Source organism: Aotus nancymaae, unplaced genomic scaffold, assembly GCF_030222135.1.
Source record: "Aotus nancymaae isolate 86718 unplaced genomic scaffold, 86718_ANA_hifiasm-v0.15.2.pri h1tg000006l, whole genome shotgun sequence".
In the NCBI taxonomy this organism is placed as follows: Eukaryota; Metazoa; Chordata; class Mammalia; order Primates; family Aotidae; genus Aotus; species Aotus nancymaae.
Window position 1 is genome coordinate 98,634,895 of NW_026988417.1, and position 24,183 is coordinate 98,659,077.

Consider the following 24,183-nt stretch of genomic DNA (forward strand, 5'->3'; position numbering starts at 1 on the left):
ACAGAAAGTGATGGAAAATACAAGAGAAGATACAGATTTAAAGATTTCAAAGAATCAGGGATAGAGCACCCAGTAGCAGAAAGTGGATCCTTAAGTATTAACACAGCTGTTGTCTTTTATTATGAAGCCACAGGAAACTCCAGTCTGTAAACTCACATATTTGCACCTTTTTGTCCACTTGTAACCAGATCTAGCACATTCCCTTTCAATATGATCTGATTCACACTCAAAGCTTTAGCTCTCTCAATAGCCCTCATGTCCATTTTGGAATTGTCTTCTCCTAAGTTCCAATCAGACATTTTTTTTTATCACAAACTAGACTGTGCCATGGTACTCTCAAAGTCCTAATTTACAAATCTGAAGGCATCTTTTGTCCATCAACCTACAATTCTTCCCTGTATCTCTGTATCCACTAGTCACCTAAGTTGGGAAAACAGAAACTCATGCTTGATCCTCTTTTGCCCTTACCACTTAACATTCAGACAGCAAGTTACATTTCATTTCCTAATGACTGACCTACCTCTACTGCCGCCTAACTTTCCGTTCTGAACCTACTTTTCTACCTTAAATCTATGCTTACATTGTCACCAGACTGGCTATGCTGCTGTCCCTGTCATAATCCTTGAATAGAGACCCACCTACCCTGGAGGGAAGATCACTGGAATCCAGTTCTTCCTCCCTTGCGGTGCAAGCTCTAGTTGTGTGGAGCCACCATCTCCCTCCCTGCTGTCATCTCCCTCCTCCCTGCACACATTCGATGCTACTGTCACTCAGAGCTGTATGTCCTTTCCAAAACCCGCCACGTTCTGCTCCTGGGAAAATGCTTTCCTCTGGCTTAGAAGTCTCTTTCTCTCTCTTCTGGGTAGCCTTTATTTACAACTTCCAACACTGATCTTAAAAATTACCTCCCTTGGGAAGTTTTTCTTGCCTGTCCCCAATTCTCAATCGGATTTAGATGATACTCCGCAGTACCTCCACAGTCTGTCCAACAACTATCATAGCACTTACCATTCTTATCATTGTTTACTTGTCTTTCTCTCCCAGTGGACTCTGAGCTCCTAGAAAGCAGGGAGTGTGTCATTTAGCTCTGCATTCTCCAGCACCTAAGGCCAGTACCTGGCACAGAATAAATTCTTGTTGAATGAATGAGTGCATGAGTGAATAAATGAATGCCAGGAAATCAGGAGATAAATAGGAAAAGCTTGATGATCAAAAAGCACAGAAAACTTCCCACCTTATCAAAGCCTAAGAGTTTTGAAATAATGTAACAATTTGCCAATCTGTTTGCCTTTGCAATGTAGCATGGAAAAGACTCTCATTTTCTTTTAGCTGGCATAGCTGCTTTTGGAAACAGTGCCTCTCAGAGGCTGGTGTGGCCTGGACCAGTCCCATATGGGACTAACTATGCCTGTGGTTAATCGCTGTGTTAAGAAGAACGAGGTACTCTTTAAAAATTAAGTTAAAAAACTAGAAATCCTTACTAAATTAGTAAGGGATAAACGAACTAATCCTTAATTGGATATGCATACACAGATATGAACATGATGACAAACAGCTGGGCATAACCTTTCTCACTAGCTCTAAACTATAAACAACCACTGCGTAAACCCAACCTGACCTTCCTTTAGCTTTTAAAGGCTTAGTCATCCTGAATATTTTTTGGCTTCTCTAGGAATAGTCTGATGAATTTAGATACCCAGCCATTCTGCTCCTCCAGATGATAACATTCCTGTAACCTTTCTTTGTTACTCTAACGCTAACCGACCTAGCTTAATAACGTCATCCTCTATAAATTGAGTACTTTCTTCTCATTTTGGGCAAGGCTTATGCTTGCCTTTATTAGAACTTGCTTCCATCTTTTCTTTTCTAGAGTTTGAAACAGAATGAGGTCTTTCTTCTAGCTGATGCTTGACTTACATTCATTAAATGCTTATCAATTAACTACTTTAAAATACACTATAAGTTTTTCAGCCTTTGCTTTTTATATACTGTTTTTTATTGAAAAGCCCAGTCATGGGAAAATCTTGATTTATATCAGACCTACACTCTTAAAACACACTTAAAGAGAACAAAAAGTAGTTTTTAGAAAGTGCTACAAAGGGGTATTTCTTTACATCAATATTTTTGAGGAGTTGTGGGGGTCTCACCTGAAGAATCATAGATTCACCAAACTTTGGGATGAACTTGAAGTCTAGGAAATCTGTTTTAAAGTGTGTCAGTACACGTGTTTACGAGATGTGGGAGCAGTGATGATGGGGGGGTGTTGCTAAGTGAGGAGTTCAGTGACTTGAAGCATGTGGATGGTATATCCTCAACCACCTATCTCCTTCACAGACTGCCTTCCACAACCCGGGTAGAGCTCCAGAAAGAAGTACCGTGTCCACGCTCGTTCTGCATTTGCAGCCTCAAGATATTCTGAAACCACTCTAGGATCCTGGAACATATGCCAGGGGCTTTCTCTGTGTTGAATACCTTCCTGGGAGGCTGCAGAGTTACGGAAACCAAGAGTGAGAGCTGCTGGCATTTCTTTTATTTTGATATCAGAGGAATAAGCCAGAGATGCTGGAAGGTCTCTAGAAAACACCCAGTTGTCAACCTTCAGTTCTGTGATTGTAAAAAATGAAAAGTTCTCTTGCACTGATCATCCATGTGTAGACTTCTTGCTTTATGATCAAACAATCATTTTAAATGGCTGGTGTACATAGCTTCGTCTTAGGGTAAATCATCTGATAATCACCGTGTAAGGGAAGCTGACGATGCACACAGATATGAAGCCATAAAATCATGTGTCTAATCTAGACAGTTGCGTAATGACTTTAAAGAGGAAACAGGACACTTGTGGAAGCCGTATTTACTCTCGAACCATTGTGGAACAAGTTAGCACATCCAGAACATTGATTTGCCAAATGGAACACCCTGAAAGAGTTAATTCAACCTTGCAACTATCAATACACTGCAAGGACACAGCTGCTGAACTGAGAAAATCTGACTCATCTGTTTTTATTTTTTGTTCAGTTTTTTGAGTAATCTGACTAACACACTATTTCCCCACTTCCTTTTCTCCTTTGAAACCTGGGCAGAGCTAATTTTTTACAAAAACTGGACTGCAGAAGGGAACTGGAATAGATCAAATATTAATAAAAGTATTGACTCAATAGTGTTCAGGTTAATGCTTGAAATGTACAGCAGCCATTAGAAAACTGCCTATGCATTCTTTTACTGATGTCCCTGGAAATACGCATTTTGGTTAACAATTTAAAGCAAAATTATTAAGCAATTAAACAAAACGGCAAAAATAGCAATCTACTATTTGATTCTATTAAATCAAATATTTAGAATTCTATCAGAAATAGAATTTTCCCACGTTTTTAAGTGATCTGCTGATAAAATCTCTCACAAGTCATTCTTAATCTCCTAAATGTTTTCTTCCATGAAGAAAGAAACAGGACAAGGAAAATAAAGCAGGTGGCTGAGCACCATTTTAAGATGTATATGTGTATGGGTGTGTGTGCAAATATATGTATATATGTGTATGTATATATACTTATAAAGTGGGCTGCTCAGCTTTTAATGCAGTTTTTGGCAGAAATAACCATGACGCATGGTTTCAGTGTTTAGTTTTTAGGGTTTGATGGCAGATGCCTATCAAAGGAAAGGATATCCTCTCAGTTTTGTCCGTGGAAGATACCTCTATAGTTCTTCTTTTTCTTCGTCTTTTTTTTTTTTTTTTTTTTGAGATGGAGTCTCACTCTTTTCACCCAGGCTGGAGTGCAGTGGTGTGATCTCAGCTCACTGCAACCTCCACCTCCCAGGTTGAAGCGATTCTCATGCCTCAGCCTCCTGAGTAGCTGCGTCACCATGCCCAGCTAATTTTTGTATTTCTAGTAGAGACAGGGTTTCATCATGTTGTCCAGATTGGTCTTGAACTCCTGACCTCAGGTGATCCACCCGCCTTGGCCTCGCAAAGTGCTGGAATTACAGGTGTGAGCCATGGCGCCCAGCCGATACCTCTATAATTTTTCTAACATTAGAAGCTATTACAACGGTCACTCCTATAAGAACACAGCATGGCACCACAGTCAGGCTGTTTAAACAGGATTCAGTGTCAACAAGAATGGGCATATCTTTTCTAATTTGGGGTAATTATCATTATATTTTCCTGCGTTATTTGCGCTTTTGGTATGCAATTTTGAACTTGAAATAGGCTTAGGTGTAACAAATGCACTGTTTACACTGCCGGTCTTTCCTCTTCGGAGATCCCTTCTCTGAGGCACTCCTAGATGAGAACTGATGTCCATGGGAGTTGTGGGGTTTGCCATGAGCACTGAGTTCAGTTCCTTATAAAGAAGTGCTTCAGAAGCTTATTCTGAAATTGTAAAGCTTGAATGAAGGACAATAAAGCACCCTAATGAGAAGCCGGAGACTCATACATACCTACATCAATGTGTAAAAGCTGAAACTCATTTATTTGCTCTGTGAATCTGAATATAGCTCACAAAAAATCACAGAGTCAGTTCCACAAATATAGAGCTCCAAATATTCAAATTCCCAAGATTAAAAAAAATGTCACTAGCCTGCTGGTGTGCATGTACATATCAGCCAGAATTCATAGTTTCTTCATGTTGTCTCCTTTAACCAGACAGAAGAGCCTCTAGATACGCCCAAATGGTTTGTATTTTATGTGTGTAAGCAAGCAGAGAACTGTGAAATGCCATTTACTATTAAATAACTTATTCTATTCCCCAATTCAGTACGCTGGATTTCCTTTCTTTTGTGCATTCAAGTGTAAGAACCATGGTTTCTTTTGGGGTATAAAGTTTTCAAATAAATATTTAGCAGGCGAGAGCTTTTTTTTTTTTTTTTTTTTTTTTGAGACGGAGTTTCACTCTTGTTGCCTAGGCTGAAGTGCAATGGTGCGATCTCAGCTTGCAGGTGAGATCTTCTTAGCGTCCTTGGAATTACTTTGGCTAAGGAATTATCATCTGTGTGGCCATTGTTTTTAAGAGTTATGAAGAGCAGCAGGGAGCAGTCCCTAATACTAAGTGAAGAGAGAAACTAGGCTTATCAGTGTCTTCACACAAGAGGACTCCATTAGCTAGTTGGTGTCCTTCCTACAGCCCAGCAAGTCAATGGAAGAGAAGGTCAGGGCCAAGATGGTTTATTCAGTCAGTAATCAATTATGTAGCTCACGAAGCATATTAGTCTAAGTCATGATTTCAAAGCTGAGTTACAAACCATCTGATACCCAATGTAGTCTTCCCGCCATACCACCCAGTAGCATGTCTAACATTAGCCACTTCTCTAATGAATCACAATAGGACATAATAATTACAAGTAACATGGAGAGAAACTGCTGCCAAGAAGCAGATGATATCTCTAGTTTTCAAAATGACAGTTATCATGTTAAAGAAACCCCATCTGTGCACCCTAAAGAATCACCCTACCTACTTTATTGGTGATGGATAAAAACCTCATTGAAAGGTTTCTTCTCCTAGAATCCTTTCTGATACCAGATAAAATAATATCCTTTAACTGTATTTGCATGGAAAAAGTTTTCTTTTTTTTTTTTTTTTTTTTTGAGACAGAGTTTTGTTCTTATTGACCAAGCTGGAGTGCAGTGGCGTGATCTCGGCTCACCACAACCTCCACCTCCAGGGTACAAGCCATTCTCCTGCCTCAGCCTCTAGAGTAGCTGGCATCATAGGTGTGCGCCACCACGCCTGGCTAATTTTGCATTTTTAGTAGAGACCGGTTTTCTTTATGTTGGTCAGGATGGTCTTGAACTCCCGACTGCAGGTGATCTGCCTGCCTCAGCCTCCTAAACTGTTGGGATTACAAGGCGTAAGCCACCACGCCCAGCCAATTTTCTGACTTTACTCTTTAACACCAACATTTCAGAAAAAAGTGCTAACAATATGAAGTTTTTGTTTGTCTGTTTGTTTCATTATTAGAATAACAAGATCAACTGAGGAAGTCCTTATTTACAAAGCAAAATACAGTGAGCAAACATGTAATAGTGGGTAAATATTTTTAAAAATCAGTAACAGAAGTGGGTAGTGTTAATATTTTCAACATTCACTATTGGTACAGAGGTTTGAACTAATTTAGAATGCAAAAGAGCATTTATAGGTATTCTTTCGATGGAGCCTTGGCAAACGTCAGCTTTTGGTTTTACCAGATTCTTCTCTGCAAATAAACACTGACCTGTCTACATATTTGATTGTCTTCTATTTCTTCATTCAACAAACAGGTATTGGGAGAGTTCTATACGCACAGCAACACTCCAGGAGTGGGAGCCACAAAGATAATGAAAGTTTGTATTTTATGAAATACTTTTACATTTCATTTTTTACTTATACCAATACTGTGACATGTTAATTGTACACTAAAGTTTGTACCAAGAAAAAAAAAAGAAAAACATGTAAGGTAAGTAATTTGAACTAATTCTCTTTTAAAATTTCTTTGGAAGGAACTATGACAAGTGTATTTTTATCAGTCGGCAAATTTATTGATTCCTGATCTTCTTCTATCTGTTTCTATCCTATAAAAGCTTTAATCTCAAGGCTTTTTAGTTAACCAGGCTAGTTAGAAAACTGGCCATATACAACTGGGAGTTTGAGCTGAAAAGTTTAACTATTCTGTGTAAGGTATCTGTGAAGGAAGATGATTATAGAGCATGTTATCAAAGCTCGATGGACTGGTGTCATGAAAGTCATAGAAAACAGGTGTTTTTCAGTGGGGGATGGCAAGTTTCTTTTGCAATCTCATGGTTTTGGTAACACTCTGATCATTGTCAAACCTGTCAAATCCCTTCTTTGTGAACTTACCAACTGCCCTTTGTAAGGTCTAAAGTAGACACATAGACGCATGGTACTCTAAAAAATGAAGGGAAATATTAGATACGTACTAATATTCTGGGAGTCGGCCAGTTCGCCAATAACTACAAAAACAAAGGCATTCTGACAGGGATTCAGAGGCTCCCCGCTGCCTCTATTAGGATGCTCACATCCCGCTGCATGCCCAGGTCAGGAGACAAGAAGCAGAAACTCTGTTGTCAAGGCTCTGATGAGCAGCGACAGGGGCTGAGTTTGCCCATTAACAATCTCAAACTTACACAGACAATACGTGCTGCTCTGTGAACACAGACAGTGCTTCTGGAGGGGCTGCCTGATAATGACACCGCCCCCCCACACCCTTTTCTTTTTGTGCATTTCCTTTTGAATGTGTTTTAAAGTTTCTGACTCTTAGAAGAGGCAGGCCTTTGCTCTTTCACAGCCAAATTATAAGAATGTGTGGGAAGAAAAAAATGATCATTTGTCACTCTGACATGATTCTGAATTCCTTGGGTGAAGTGCTCCATTTGAACCATTGTTTTGCAAAATACATAAAGGTTTCTTAGAAATTTTTTAGTTGTCTTTGCTGTAGACATCTTATGAGGAAAATGAATAAAACGCTGCTTTTTAAACTGAGTACTTCTGTTAATTTTATTAGAAAAGTCATTTTCAAACACTGGTTTGTTAAACTATGATATTCTTTAAATATATATATATAAAATTGTGAGGGTGATGTTTAGTAAGATATTTTAATAATGCTTTTTGGAATAGTTTAGTTGCCATTGTAGCAATTTATCTAGTTATAAGATTTAATGGACATACTTTAAATATGACATGTAATGAGTTAGTATTGGTGAAAATATGATTTTGATGTATTTTAATTAAAACCTTTCATTCTTTGAAATAATGTTTTCCCATTCTATTTACAAGATATTTACAAGATTGGCTTGCCAACCCAACACCTATTTCAGCCAGTATGCGGATTCCTAAGTCTGAAATTCTTGGAGGTTGTCTGTTACTAGAGAAATATATCTTCTTTTCTTGTACTATCATTTCTTTAAAAAGTAAAAAATCCAAATTGGTTTATACTATCCCATATCAGCTCCACCAATAAAATTTCTCTAATTTTCCAAACTTGATTAAAATTCATTCATAGGCCATAAGCAAACCACTGTATCTGCTGCAGGAAGTTCAAGTGTCAGCAGTAACCCGTACAGTGAACTTCTGGCAACAAAATAAGGACACATTCAAAAATGACCCACAGAGCAGGGCGTGAGTGCTAGACTAGACTAAAAACTTATTTCTCAATTTTTCCCCTGCTTTCAACTAAACTGAAACCCTGCCAATGCCACCACCATTTCCTGAAGGTATTATAATCAGAGCAGCTCTCCTGACCACTCTCATCTGACGGTGGCACTTTCCCTGTGCTCTTTTTTGCCTCGTTGGCAATCTAGCCTGCTATCACTTTGAAAACAGTGCAAAGGAAGTGCTTTCCATTAACTTCCAATTTATTCCTTTCCTATTGCGATACTAAAATGAGCAAAAGGAATGCTAAGAACAGAATTTTAATGTCATTCCATTGAAAAGGTTTGTTCCTCTGACAAAATCGTGCTGCTGGGTAACATTCATTTTATTAAAAGGGAATCTGTCAAAAAAGAAAAGCAATTCAAACTACAGGAGAACTAAGCTTTATGTGTAAGATACATTCCAGAAAAGCTGTACAGAAAATATTTGTATATTGAATCATTTGTTTCTACTGACTTTTACTATAATTTTAGAGGTGTGCTCCTACAGAAGGAAATACTTTTGCTTCAGCATATCATTGTGAAAATCACACCAAGGAACTCAGGATTCATTTCAAAGACTATTTTGTATTCGTCAACAGGCCATTCTGCCCATCTAATTTCCCCTTATGGCTTGGACAAGTGAGTCAAGTGCACAAGCAATTGAGAACACATTTATATGTGCCATAACATACACAATGCCTGATTTTCCTTTCATTCTTGGTGACTCCCAACATGTGACTGTTCAGATAGCACATGGCCTGGGCCACCACTCCACATTAACTATGGGAACACCCTGGCTGAATGAGCCTCCTAGCTTTTCACATGCTTTCAGGTAGCAAACAGCAATTCCTGACTTGCATTTAGTTGTAAGGTTCTTTGAGGCCCAGCTTCTCCAATAACTGATTACAAAAACTTAAGCCCTTCTGTTTACAGTGAACAGCAAAGTTCACTGTAAATGTTTTTAAAGTTTTTCTTCAATGCAAGCTCCTGATACAGTCAGCTTCATCAGGTGGGCAAACCTAGAGCCAAAGATTGATGCCCAAAACCAAAGCTGTAGGATGCTTCTCAGGTCTGCTGCTAAGATGCTAGGTCTGTCTGAAGCAATATGTTAAACCTTATGTAGAGGTAAATTTACCATAAAGCCAACTGAAACTTAAGCTTCTGAGCTTCTCCCTTACATGGGTCCCTTCCCTTTCCAAAGTCCTGCATCTAACTTTGTATCTTGCAATTTTGTCTCCTTTCTCAAAAAGAGGAATCCAATTTTTTTTTCTTTAGAGATACATTCTGGCTCTGTCACCTGGCCTGGAGTGCAGTGGCACAATCATAGCTCTCTGTGGCCTCAAACTCCTGGGCTCAAGCAATCCTCCTGCCTCAGCCTCCCCAAGAGCTGAGACTACAGGAATGAGCCACTGTGCCCGCCAGGATCCAAAAATTACAGAAGCTCTTCGCTCTCAAAGACGTGGAATCCTCCAGCCCTTAAGATTATATTGCTATTATCGGTTATATTCTTGTATCACAGTATTTTATAATCAGAGTAGAATTTTCATATACTTACTCAAAAAATGTTGTCCATCCAGTTTCATCGCTTTTAGTGGCTAAAAGGCCACTATTGCCGTGGTAAGTAAACAAAACTAATTCCAGTCCTTGAGCAGTCATGCTTTTCAAACATCCATTTGTTCCTATTGTCAACCATATCACTTGGTTATCGGGGGACACCACTCGAACTGGCATCCGATTTGGGTCCCGCCTAATTCTAAGGGTGTTGCCATTGCTGTCTGTCACGGCCGTAATATCATTGTCATTGCTGTAGCTAAAATTGTACAGGTAATCACCAGTGACTAAACTGACAGTGTACTGGTGAGTACCATTGATGTCAAAGATGTAGAGTTCTTGATCAGTTGGAGACGCAACTTCATAAAAGTTCATAGAGTTAAGTAAAGGCTTATTCTTTGACACAGCCCGGATGCGGATATTTCCTAGATCTGCAATATACAGTGTGCCATCTGGAGAAGCAGCCAGGGAGGACGGGGCGTTGAGTTTGGCATCCTTGGCATAGCCATCTCCACTCTGGTAACAGTCACAGTTGGCATCATTTTTGCAGTCACATTCTGAAGGTATTCCGGCCACTAAGGAGATCTCCCCGTCTGTTGTGACCTGCCTTATCCGGTTAATTTTCTTCTCATCAGTTTCAGTAATGTACAGGACCCCGCTGTAGGACACAGCGATGGCAGTTGCCGATTCCAGCGTTGTCTGCACTGCGTGCTTCCCCACGGGGTATTCCACTCCAGGAACCTGACAGTGCATGGGCCGTCCCGCAGCAATGCGAACTTGACGATTTTCAGTGATCTGTAAAACTACATTATTATCCAGGACATAAATGGAGTTATCCATAGGGTTAATGGCTAGGTCAGTGGGCCATTCCAGACGTACCTTAATAAAAAAAGAAATGGCCCAGTTAGTCAGTTACTGCACTGCAGTTAATTTGCCAGAAGAGTAAGTTAGACCATTCAGGGAAATTGGCATTAATCTGAGATAAACTGTTTTAAAATAGTTTTTTTTTTCAATAGCCTCAGTAAAATAGACCAAAAAGTATTGAATGGAGACAGATATAAGAAATAACACTTTAAAATTCAGCTCACAGAAAGATTTGCTAGTTATAAGCAAATAACAAGCCTCTAAGTAGTGAGTCAACAGATATCAATGAGCTATGAACACACATGTTCCTCATAGCAGCAATCACCACCAAATGTTGGGGCTTTCTAGGTTATGAATAGATTAGTATTCTGTTGTGTTTTCAATCAGGCCAACAGTAAAGTTTCTGATTATAAACATAAGTCTCTTGGGACTAATCATAGTGGGTTCTCTCTACTACTTAAGGAGCTCAGACAATCAAAAGATTAGAGGTTTAAGCTGTTTGGTTCTTTTTAGAATATCTGCATGCTGCTTCTTTACTGGTATTTTATTACAAATGCTTGGCATTTCTAATAATTGTACTGTATAATTGTTCTGCATCTCACTGAATTCATCAAATGCAGAATTATAGAAGAAAATACTTTTTTATTGGCTCCTAAGACACAAGTAAATGGAACTGCCTTATCATAACCACTGCAACACATGACATACGAGTTTTAATATGGTGCCATCATAGTCTACTGACATAATAAGTCAAGTCACCTAGAGGAAAAACAAACAGGTCAGCACAGTATTTAACTACCTGGCTGATGTGCATGCTAGTGTCACAAGTTAAAGGCCTGGCTGAAGTCAAATCGTTAGAGCCCAGGAGAGTTGATATGATTCCATTCTGGTCAACTTTCCTAATCATGGTTCCATCAACAAAGTAGATTAATCCATTCTTATCAATTGCCATTCCTGTATTTGAGAGAAGCAAGTATTACTAACTTTTCAAAAATGGTTACTTTTGATTCACTATTAGGCCCATTACTAAACTCAAATATTTAACCCTAGTGACAAAATGGGTGACAGGTAGTAGGTAGGACTGCAAACTGCAAACACGTTAGAAAAAACCCAACACAGGCATTTATAATACAAATAAATTAAAAATTCGGTAAGGAGGCCAGGCAGGGTGGGTGGCTCACGTCAGTAATTCTAGCACTTTGGGAGGCCGAGGTGGGAGGACTGCCTGAGCTCAGAAGCTTGAGAACAGTCTGGGCAACACAGTGAAAACCCATCTCTATTAAAAAATACAAAAAATTAACCAGGTGTGGCAGCATGTGCCTGTAGTCCCAGCTATTTGGGAGGCTGAGGCAAGAGAATGGCTTGAACCCAGAAGGCGGAAGTTGCAATGAGCCAAGATTGTGCCATCTGCACTCCAGCTTGGGCAACAGAGCAAGACTCTGTCTTCAAAAAAAAAAAAAAATTCAGTAAGGTAATAATTCAAATTTGTAAGAATCTTCTGCGAGTATATGTATCACACCGGTAATACCTGTTATGTTTCAAATATAAATTGTAATGATCACATAATGTTGTAGTCTATAAATTATAGAACCAGTTTCAAATTCAGTTCCAGCTAACGTACAGTAACTATATTCTTCTAACAAAAATAGATCTAAGCAAAGGTTACTGTTTTGTTGACCCTGTTACAATGAAATTTTCTGTTATGAATAATTCAGTACAGATACTTTTTTACAGTCCTTGTTCACATAATAGTCAGTAGCTATGATGAAAGAAATAAAAGGCCCCGGACCAAAAACATTGTATTGAGTGGCAATAATACATGGGCAAGGAGTCAGTCCCGCCTGGTTTAAAAGTCTTTAGCACATAGAATTTTTCTGCCCTTGTTACCTCCAAAAATTCCTTGCAGCAAGTATTTTTTTTTCCCATGGCATAGAAACAAAAGTTTAACAGCTCCAAAGTGGGGCGAGGGCTCACAGGGTTGCTTAGTGATGGTTTTTAAAGAAGTCTGGGACTCATTCATGACAAAGAAATTCCAGGACAATGAAAGAATTTGGATACTTCCTTGAAGTTTAACAGGATGTGACCTGAATTATATAGAGTAGTTGCTTCATTCTTTGAAGAGCTGGAAAAATGGTATGATAATAAAAAATGCCAGGAACCTAATATTTACTGTAAAACCAAGTTAGGATTCTAGCAGTTTCATGCTAAATGGCTTTTAAAACCCTAGATGTGAAACAGCTTTTCGGAACACAGTCAAAGGTAAAATGTTAGACTCAGCATTAAACATGACTAGGCACTAACTGGATTTTCCACCTTTTTATTTTTTTTTAAATAAAAAGAAATCCTCAAATGGGTAACTGCCAGTACCTTTGGGACTCATGAGTGTTGCTTCCACGGCCTTCCCTCCATCCCCACATCTCGCCTCGTCAAATGGAAGGCACTGCTCCCCCGTCCCTGCAACGACTTCTGCATTTTTAGTCAAGTCTTTTGCCCCCGTAAGTGACTTTGGGCGATAAATTCTGCGGGTGTTCGTGTCAGAAACGTACAAATCTCCTGTGACTGGATCTGTCGCAAGGTAGTATCTATGAGCTGGGTTGCTGCTGTGAAAAGGATCATACATAAACATCAAAGGAAGTTACTCCTAATACACAGAGAGAAATTAAAAGCAAAATAAAACAGATCATGAGAAACTGATTATAGTCTGGAATTCATGATCAAAGATTAGACATGAATAGTACTGTCTATTTAATAATAACTTAAAATAATGTGATCACAGGCTGCAGTTCTCTGATATTACTGTTTGCCTTCCTTGCCTGATGCTGAGGATTCCACAATTAACCAACAGTCATCTTAAAAATAATTACCTTTAAAAGGCAATATGCATGTAGCCTTAAACAAAGAAGCAAATTCTGTAAATCTTTTTTGCTCAATGCAAAGTCATTAAAAACTGCCTCTGAATGAGAGACATAAAGTTTATTCTGGGGGAAGGATGTTTCCATCAAATTCTCCAGTAAAGTGTAATACACTACTGATTTCACTCATACCTCATCACAGGGTATTCTCCTTTCAAACTAAAAACCCTCCCCCTGAAGAAATGTAGCATTGCACTGTCTTGGTTGCTGTATCATAAACCAGAAAAGTTCCAATGTTTGTCCTATGGCGTTAAATATTAAAATGAGGTCATTCAAGTGTAGGAGACAGTCTTAGTTGGTGGCCTGATGCAGTGAGCTAGGATGCTGGATCCTTCAGTTTTCTTTCTAAAGTTTGTATACTGAGCTGCTCTGAAACCTGTCTATGAATTTAGCGACATACGAAATGTAGTGCCTCAATTTTATAAATGCACAGCAATGCAAATGTAAAACATTTTATGTCCCATTACTTGTAAAAAATGGTAAGCCCAACATTAACAAGGAGAAGACAAATTATGGAGTTAAAAAGTTAATATTCTTACAAACACTCAATACCACATTCTTAAAATTAATATAATTTTGTACATGTGCAAAGACTGCCTTCTTAAAAAAAACCTGAAAAATAGTTTAAATGATTTGGTGTCCCAACCAAGATGCCAACATGATAGTAATCTATCAAACTCCATGTATCTTTTGATGACGAACTTAGTTATACTAATTCTCATTCTCTCTCTTCCTCTCCCTCTTTCCACATACAGCCAGCCACACACACACACACACACACACACACACACACACACACACACACAGAGTTATATGCTTGTTTCCATTTATATTATTTGTGAACATCTCAAATATTTAGAATAAACCTAACTATATGAATATTTTTATTCTAACAGTGATGTAGTTGTCTCCTCATTACTAATGAGGTTAGGTTCTAATCAAAACAATTTTCACTACTTAATGCTTTCCTTCTAAGTGCTGAACAGATGTGCTTTAATTATTCCTGTAAGAGATTCTATTCTTAAAATTGTTTAAGTGTTTCTCATGTTGTTAGAGGAGGACAGCAGATCACACATGAGTCTGTAGAGGCCTTGTGGAGCTCTGAAGAGCTCTTAGGCTGTGACGTTAGCATACAGAGAAATACAAAGACATACAAAGGCTTGAATACCTTCAGCTTTGGGATCCTTTCCAGCCTTTAATATCTTTGAGTGACAAAAGACTAGAGCGAGAGGTGTTGAGTGTGTAAATGTGTGTGAAATGGTAAAAAGTAAGATGAAGAACTCAGAGAGATGCAAGTTATTACGCAATAAAAACACTTCAGAACAACTGGGTTATGCCAAATGATCAACTTGCTATGCTAAGTGTTATCATATCATTTTCCTAAGTTGATGCCTAAAATTTTAAATGCAGCAACACATATTGTATCCCTTAATGTGGTAGTTTATTACTTTGTAAGAAGTGAAGAGTTACATATCAGTATAAGATTCAGAACAATTTTACAGAGGTTTTTTTTTTTTTTCCTTCTATAAACAGTCTGATGTTGACAGAGCTAATCTTTCAGGTATATATATAATTGGTGACAGAATTGCAACTCCACCAAGCTGAGTCTACTTTGAAAGACATGACACTGGAGAGGTCCCTCTAGTCTTTCCTACCTCTCTGATTATACAATTAACTATGAATAGCTGTATACATACACACATATATTTTTTTTCTTGTTAGGTGTATATCTTTGAATATGAGCTCTGTACCAGATTGCCTGGGTTTAAATCCTAACTTCATCACTAACATTAAAAGTGTGATTCCCGGAACGTTGCCTAACTTATCTGTGCCTCAGGTTCCTTACCTCTAAGGGTGGTGATAATAACACATATTTCATAGGACTGGGAGGATTACATGAACTAATAATGTAAGATCCTCAGAACAGGGCCTACCCCCTCCTACATACTCAATAAGAATTATCGTCTTATACTTGCTTTTGTCCTGTCTCTTCTTATAGTGCAATGTCTTTTGCCTTATAACCCTAGAAAGTGCATAAATGCAATAATTAACCAAAAGTATGAATTGTTTCTGAAAATATTAAAAGAAAAAATTGATTAGGTTTAAACTTGGTTTGGGTTTACATTTTTCTTATTTCTGCCGTTATAACAGCAGTTTATAATATCCTAAACTATTAAAATAATGGAGACTCATCTTAAAATATGCACTTTAAATTGCTTAATGAGTAATGATGAACAATGATGATTCATTCTTGGTAAATGAATCGTGTACACTTGCCCAGGATGCCTTCATTTTGAGAAAAAACAAACAGATTTTTGAGGGGGCAGCTTCAGTAGTGGTGGCATCCTCTTTAGCTATGGGACATGAGTTTTCTTGGTGCAAAAACCAACAGACATTCAAGTCATAGCTTTGCCTTTACTGTCATCAGTTTTATTCTAGTGGGGAAGTAATAAGAGGATGCCCAAAGTGGTGCTTTTATTTGCTTATTTCCTGTCCTGAAGCATCTCCTTCCTAGAAGACACAAAAATTTCTCCATCAAGCAACAAATGTCAATTGCTTTAAAAATGTCTGCCAATTGGAAGCTGTACTTTTGGATGCAACTCTACTGTCCAGAAGAACAAATGCAGGGGACTCTATGTGGCCCTAGAGAAGAGAATTAGCCTCTGGAAATATTCCCCACAGAATGGTAGGAAATGAGAACTTGACAAATTCCCAGCAGTGCAGGCTAGCATGGCAAATTAGGGCTGGTTGTCAGATGCTGGCCCCTCCTAAATGAAAAGAGGGATCAGCATGGAAGTACTACAAGAAAAAAAAAGTAAGTCTGGAAATTTCTAGTTGACAGACTGGTGGCAGTGAAGCTCTGGATCATGTGCCATAGGACTGGGATTCAAGGTCACCTAATTTAAGCATGGAGAATTGACAGGGTGAGCTACTGTTTGCTTTCTAACTTTCTGAAAAGCCAAGGCACTATAGAGGCGGGTGTGTGGGTATAATGAGTGATGAATTTTTAGGTCAGTAATCTATCTAGCGTGAAAACGTGAGGCTACCACGACTGAAACAGACTGCAGCCAGCAGCCGGTACCCAGGGATTTTCAAAATGCTTGGTTTTGGGGATTCTCAGCTTAGCAGAAGCACAGCAGCATTCTTATGTGATTGATTGAGATTTCCCCATTTCAGAAAGGTTTGAAATATTACAATTTTGACAATAGCAAAACCAAAGAAACTGAGATCAAGTTAAGAACCTTTAGTATATTACACCTTGATTCTTAACTCATCCTGAATTGCCTAGATCATCACAATTATCAAGACATCTTCTCTACAGTCTTATTCAATTAGACACAGATCCAGTGGTAAGTGCAGGCTGGATTTGCTCATTTATTTTGTCATAATTCAACCTTCTTAGACTAGAGGAATATTCATGAAGAACAAGCCAGAGAATAGACATTATTAGCACTTCCATCTTTTGAGTTGGAAATTGTGCCACAGCCCTTAGAACGTAAGGTATTTGAAGATGCATAACAAATTATATTTATATATAAAAGTAAAACAGCTTCTTTTATGGTAACCAAAAGACTGTTTAGAATATTGCAAGCAGGGACTTGGGGTGTGATATTTCCATACCTGCTTGATTGTTCAATATTAAGTCAATAAGGAGTGCTGAATAAAATTTTTACAATTTGGTATCTAAATTTTAATGGATTCAAATTCACAGACTTATGATTGACACTTTCTTTGATCCTTTAATTGGTAATATATAATTCACAAAGTTGATTTTTGGTTCTACATGTTTAAGTGCCCTTTGGCTGGTATTAGTTAATTCATGTAATTTTTACATTTTGGAATGTGTCAGAATTGGAACAAGGATGATGTAAAATTTACTACATATTAAAGGGGTTTGTTAGCAAACTAATACTATAAACATCAGAGAAGAAAATGTTTGGCATATCTAAAAGAAACATATTTTTAAAGCATTCTAGCAGTTTCCATTTATGTAAAAAATTTAATATGCTGATTTGATAATATTCATATTCATTAAAGCATAGCTAAGAATTTTTATTTTATGTAATATCCTGGTGATGCTTATTAGTTTGACATAATAGAATACTCTCTGAATTTTAAAAGAAGACAATGTGTTTTTATATTAATTTTTATTCAATATTTTTATTATTCCCCCATTAGTCCAATGGCTGAGACTGTTTATAGTATATGATATATAGAAGAGGATAAGAAGTGTGCATTTTTGTATTTCAGTCGTTAACAACTGGCAATAACATTCCTTTTGCAGATTTAGACACACTTTTCAATTTCTTTTTCTTCTTATGACCTACTCCTAAACTTTTCATGACTCTGCTGCTGCCCAAGAAAGCAGGATAGGCAGCATGCCAGGCAGAATCTTATTAACCAGGAAAGGGAAGGTGATGACAGGCAGGCACACAGGAAGAAGCATCTCAAAAGAATTTTAATGTTTTAAGCTAAAAGAAGAAGTTCCAATGAACTACAAGATGTTGACTTTGCTAGGTCAGTTTTATTACTTTCTAAGCAAATGGAATCCCTATTTTATCAATGACATCATCATGTTTGATGATTTGGGCTCAAAGACCTTACATGTTCTCTACATCTTCCTCTTTCTTATCACTTAGATGAAGACTCTCCATTCTATCCTTCCCTTTATTTTATCGGTTGGCTTTCTTCACTGCTAGCCATACTATTTTAGGTATCTAGCATCTCAAAGTGCAACAGCTTTCTAATTCACCCGATGCTGAATCATTCTGAACACTGACACTAAATTACTTTTCCTAAAATGCCACTTTGAGTATGCCACTTGTTCAGGATCCTAAAATGGGTCCCCACTGTCTCAGGTATCCTATGGAGAGAATGATAATTCCTTAGAGAACTGAAGGCCCCAAGTAATCTAACCCTCCCCTGCTCTTTCTGCCTGTATCTCTCATGATTACCACCATGAACCCCCTGGTCCATTCCAGTGGGTCTGATTACTCTCAGAACATATCTTGCTCAGCTCTCCCGAAATCCCCAGTAATTTCACTTGCTTTCTCTATTTCTTCATGACTGCCATCTTTTCTTCTTACTGTTCTATTTAAGCAGACTTCACTTTTAGACCTAGCTCAAATATCAGCTCTTCCAGAAAATATTTCCTAACCACACTGCCATCTCCCAGTGATATCTTCCTTCACAGAACTACTCTAACATTTGAAACCATGAATCATGGGTATGACTAAGTGTCAACGAATGATACTGATAATGTTGTTTAGTCTGTCACATATATACCTTGTCTCCCCTATTAGACTGTGAGTTCTGAGAGAAGGTACTTTGTCTTACATTATTATTTTTCAAAGTGCCTAACACATGGCAAGTGATCAGTTAACACTGATTGACTTCATATGAATAAATATCCATATAAAACCCAAAACATTTACTCTGCATTCATGGCACAGAAAGGAAATGCAGAAGGGCAAATTTAGTTAGGATGATGCACAGAGGAGAAGGGTTATGTGCATTTTTATATTTTAATCATTAACAACTGGTAATACCATTCCTTTTGCAGATGTGGACACACTTTTCAATTTCTTTTTCTTCCTATGACCTACTCCTAAGCCTGAGAGAGGATCATGAGAGGATTACAATGAGTCTGCGCTGCCAAACACCAGGAGTTAGTACAAAATGAATTTCTGCTGTTAATAATAATGTAACTGATGTCATAGATTCTTTTTTTCCAGAAGAAGAGATTATGGCTTTAGGTAACAGGTAAAATGATTGTGAAAAACGTCTTACTTTTTGCATACCCAGGGAATGAATCCCTTGAAACTCAGACATCAGGACACAGAAAAACTGGCTGTGTGGTGCAGTGGAAAGGAAGGATATATTTTTAGAGTGGTTTAACTGCTACGCATTTCTTAGACATGCATTTTGGAAGATATGTAACCTCCTGAAGCCTCCACTACACCACCTGTAACCCTGAAGGACGGCTGTGTGGATCTGCAATAACATACGTAAAATATCTGGCACCATGCCCGGCATGTAATAGGCCTGCTTGTTAAAAGGTAGCTGCTTTGATAGTTTTCTCTGTATTGCCTCCAGCATATTCACATTTAGTTGGTGTGCAACCTGTCTGTCTTTCCTCTTTTCTCCACAGCTACCAAGAAAGCAAGACCAGACAATTTTTGATATTCTACTGTGGTTTCTAATAGCAGAGCTTTGCATGCTCAGTATTCTGGGGGAGATAAACTGTTGATTTTAGCATGTGACTGAGCTATTAGCTTCAAGTATAAGATCGATAGGGGATCTCAGGAAAGGTCATGGGGTCATGTCTGGTCACCCAGATATGCAACAGCTATCCATGTTTCAGTAGAATTTGGTTTTTGTTTGCTAGTTGTCAATCACTACACAACAGTTTAAAGGGGTTGTGTTGACTTGTTCATCTAAAAGATCTCACATAAAATATTAATGTTTCCATCTGATATCTTTTCATTAGATATTTTAATGACCAAACTAGATCTAGTATATCTAATCTGTCTAGCTTTTTGCTAGCTTTACTTTAAAACATTGTTTCTCCCTGCCCCCCTCCTTTTTTTTTTTTGCTATCCTGAGGAAAGTTTTTTCAATCAAATGTGTCCACACAAGCCTTTATTGTATCTTCTCCAGCTATGTGTACACAGAAAGTGGCACAGAAAAACTTCTGAGTCTATATATTTGTTTCAACTATATTTGTCCTTCACTTTGAAGACAGTCATTTCCTCCATAATAATGCCAATGAAAACATTACTTCTTAAATCTAGTAATTCTCCCAGCTTAGGAAAATATAAACTATAGGCAAAGAGGAATTTACAAGCAAGGTAATAATTAAGTTTAAGCTGTGGGACTCTCACTTGCACAGGTCTCTTCCAAACCACATGTTCACATAATTGTATGTTTTAAAAAATTTGCCAAGGTAAAATATTTCTAGATTCTTTTTCTTAAAGAGTCTCCAATAAAACATGACCTGTCCTGGATATTCATCAAACTATGCAGGCCTTCTGAAACCTCCCTACTGCGCTCCAGATTTCATTCTGTTTAACATGGCTTAGATTGCGTCCGTCAGTAACTAATGCTTGGAAATCATAGTTGTTATAGAGAGATATTCCTTATACTTTTTTGTAACAAAATTTATTGTATGAACCAAGTGAAACAACTGTTTCTCAAATTATATCACATAAGTAACTTGCAATATATTGTATAATAATCGCTCAGTTAAGCACTTTTAATTCCTTTGATGATCTGTGATACTGTTTCCTCTCTCATGATGAAATATTATTAGAAAACAATTTCAGAGAGTCTCACTGAAATAAAGAAAGGATATTTGAAAATACACAATAACCTTAAGGTAAGATGCTTACCTATGTCTAAAATCTTTATTTCTTGGTGGAAGCAGATAAAAAAGGTAAAAAAAAGAAAGCACAGTTAGAAAAGTCTTCTAAAATATAACGAGTGAATTCTGAGATTTTAATTATTTGTATGGAAAATTGCCAACTTGGCAGAAATGATACTGGAAATGAATTCTGTAGTCTAGAGCTTACCAAATAACTTACAGCATAGAATGATTTGATAATTGCACATAAATGAACAAAGCAAAGACAATACGTTACTTTTACTACTGGCATTATGGCTAATGGATTAACCCAAGCTGAAGATCCAATATTCTAGTTAAAAGTTGTAGCCTTAATTCATTTAATATCAGGTTCTGAAATCACAGGAAAATATTTTATGCCTTAATTTCAACAACTGTGAAATAAAAGAGCTACACCTATGTCACAGGGTTATTCTAAAGGAAACAAAAGAGATTTAAGAGGGTCACATTGAAATATGAAAAGGATATTTGAAGACATACAATAACCTAAAGCTGTATCCTTTTACAGCACAGAAAATTCACTGACATCAGTAAGATATTTTATATACTGGGTGACTTTAAGCTCTTTAATGCATTTACGATACAGTATATATGTGTTGTGCTTCTTCTAACTTAAGCAAGAATTTGACTTCTTTCTGGGGAAAATTTTAAACCCTGGGATGGTATTTTTATGTGAATAAATTAGTACATCAGACTAAACATTTTTTAAAAAAGGCACGTTTAGCTTTGATTAAAAGCCCAAATTTAGGAAAGACATACCTTAGTTCTAAGACACTTGTTACGTTTCCGGAAGGGAATATCCGCCGCACATAGTTGAAATCGCCTACATATAGACTGCCGTCGATCCCACAGGCTAGTGCCACTGGGGCCAGCAGCTTATTACCATCAGCTTGACCATTGCAACTGGGGCAGGAAATGCTGCGCCTTCGCCCATTGCCCATGATACTACTCACGACGGGAGGCTGCTGGGAGATAAACTGGTTTTCCCCATTTCCCTTGTACAGGATACCTAGAAGAAATAAAGTGCATTTTTCCTTACGATGAAAAACTGTAAAGGTGAAAAGCAAAAAAGCAAACATGTTCATTACTGATCTAACTATAATTGAGTGCCTTCTAGGTCTGGATTAAGACATTCTTTTTTGGAGGGGGAGTGGAGTCTTGCTTCTTCACCCCGGCTGGAGTGCAGTGGCGCGATCTCGGCTCACTGCAACCTCCGCCTCCTGGGTTCAAGCAATTCTCCTGCCTCATCCTCCCAAGTAGCTGGGATTAAAGGCATGTGCCAGCATGCCAGCTAATTTTTGTATTTTTAGTAGAGATGGGGTTTCACCATGTTGGCCAGGCTGGTCTCAAACTCTTGACCTCAAGTAATCTGCCCACCTTAGCTTCCCAAAGTGCTGGGATTACAGGCGTGAGTGACCACACCTGGCCAAGACATTCTTATTTGAAGCTCCATTGGAAAGAATTCTATTCAACTACCTAGTGTAAAATATTACATGATAAAGTACACAGAATATACACAAAAAGTGCTGTCTACTGTGAACTGAAATAATGTCTGGTGAAAGGAACAAAAGACTAAGAAGAATTAAACCCTCAATTCTCAACATCAGTGATGATCAGTCATGGCTATACATTGAAATGGCCTAGGGAGCTGCCAAAAAATATTAATTCCTGGTTCTCACTCAGTGAAATGCTGGGTTCATTTGTCTGGGTTCAGCCTTGGCCCTGAAATTTAGAAAAACTCTCCAGATGAGCTTAATGTGCAACCGGGTTTGAGAACCATGTTTCATAACGTTGTTTAGGGAATAACAAGTTTGCCTAATTGTTAATCAATATAGAAAGTATCCAATTAATAAAAATGTGAACCAGGAATATAAATTTCTTCCTTATGAATTTATGATATTCTTGAAAGTTAAAAAACTTTATGGAAAACAAAGGTAGAAAATATATGCCAAACTCCAAAGCTGCTAATGATAATACAGGCTTATTTCAACTCTACCTATAATGTCAAAGACTACTCTTGCATGCACTGTCATCTGATGCAAGAATTCATATACGTGCAGTTATTCAAAATATCAAACATAACGGAACTGTTGTAAAAGTTTATTATTCAAAGTGATTTCTGCTTTAAGGTATGGAACTGTCAATAATTTTATCAAGACAAAATGCCAATCTGCTCTTTTATGGTCTTCAGTGAAAATCTGAGCAAAGATTCCAAATAAATATTAAATATTTTCATAGTTAGAAATGAGATTTGAGTTGAGATTCTAATTGTACTCATTTTGCCATTGCCACATACAGATGAGTGGCTCCACTGTGGTGTGATGCACACTGTGTCGTCAGCTGCTGTTGTTCCATGCATATTTTATGACACTTCTCAATGCGTTATTATCTGTATAAACCACCTGCTGCTTTGACTTTAGACTGGCATATATTATATTTATTGAATGTTCTATGTTCCAAAGCAGTTCTCAGAGATAATGACTCTACTTCTTAGCAGATACACTGTTAAAAGAATACTCCCATGAAAGTACAATCAGGAAACTTGAGAAAGTGCTTTTTCCCCCACTTTGGGATAATTTTAAAGTGAAGAAGAAATTAGAATAATTATGTTCTCCTTATAGCTCAGCACATTTTAGGTGCATTCTGTGATTACTTTTTTAATGCTTTGCTATTTAGGTGATGTAATAATCATAGCAAATTTACATAAAGAAATCAGGGAAAATAAAACAGGTTTATTCAAATTTAAGAAAAATAAGCTAAATAAGGCTGGATCATTACAAGAGATGAAATGCATTTTGCTTTGAATATTCAAAGAATACATTAATGATATCTAAGATTCTTCTTTCTGTGATTACTTATTTGATAACGATGGAACTATAATTTCCTAAAAGAGCCAGTTGTGTAATTTTCATCAGAAGAATCCTACACGTCAGACTACTGCTCTACCATATCTGATTTATTCAGTCATTACTTTGAATGATTGGCCCTTCATGCTTTTCTATTATGACAGAACAGGAAGATGAACATTAGAATATTTATTTCCACGTTTCAGGGTGCCTACACGAATAACTGTCAGCATCTACGCTTCTGTCTTCTCTCCTTCCTTAGTATCTTTCTATAGCTCATCCACCTTGTCATGACTACGAATCACTTTGTTTATTCAATTAGACACATGTCACTTTGGAAAGCCACTACTTGTCAAACTGTTCTTGGCTAAAATTCTAAACTGCAATCTGTTCACCCTGTGGCTGAGGTGAACATTTAAAAATAACATTTATTTTATTTTATTTTATTTTATTTTATTTATTTTTTTCCTCTGTCACCTAAGCTGGAGT

At 37.6% G+C, this 24,183-nt stretch overlaps 1 protein-coding gene across 6 annotated transcripts in view; it reads right to left on the bottom strand.

Moving 5' to 3' along the window:
* The window catches only part of TENM3 (teneurin transmembrane protein 3), a 1,556,403-nt gene that overhangs the window by 28,944 nt on the left and 1,503,276 nt on the right, over positions 1-24,183 (bottom strand). For all 6 annotated transcript variants that reach the window (XM_064369979.1, XM_064369982.1, XM_064369985.1 and 3 more), the window contains 5 exons: positions 21,608-21,857; positions 20,838-20,858; positions 12,902-13,134; positions 11,334-11,488; positions 9,675-10,549 (listed from right to left, as the gene is read on the bottom strand). In XM_064369979.1, the coding sequence (XP_064226049.1) occupies positions 9,675-10,549; positions 11,334-11,488; positions 12,902-13,134; positions 20,838-20,858; positions 21,608-21,857 (1,534 nt within the window). The remainder of the gene's footprint in view (positions 1-9,674; positions 10,550-11,333; positions 11,489-12,901; positions 13,135-20,837; positions 20,859-21,607; positions 21,858-24,183) is intronic.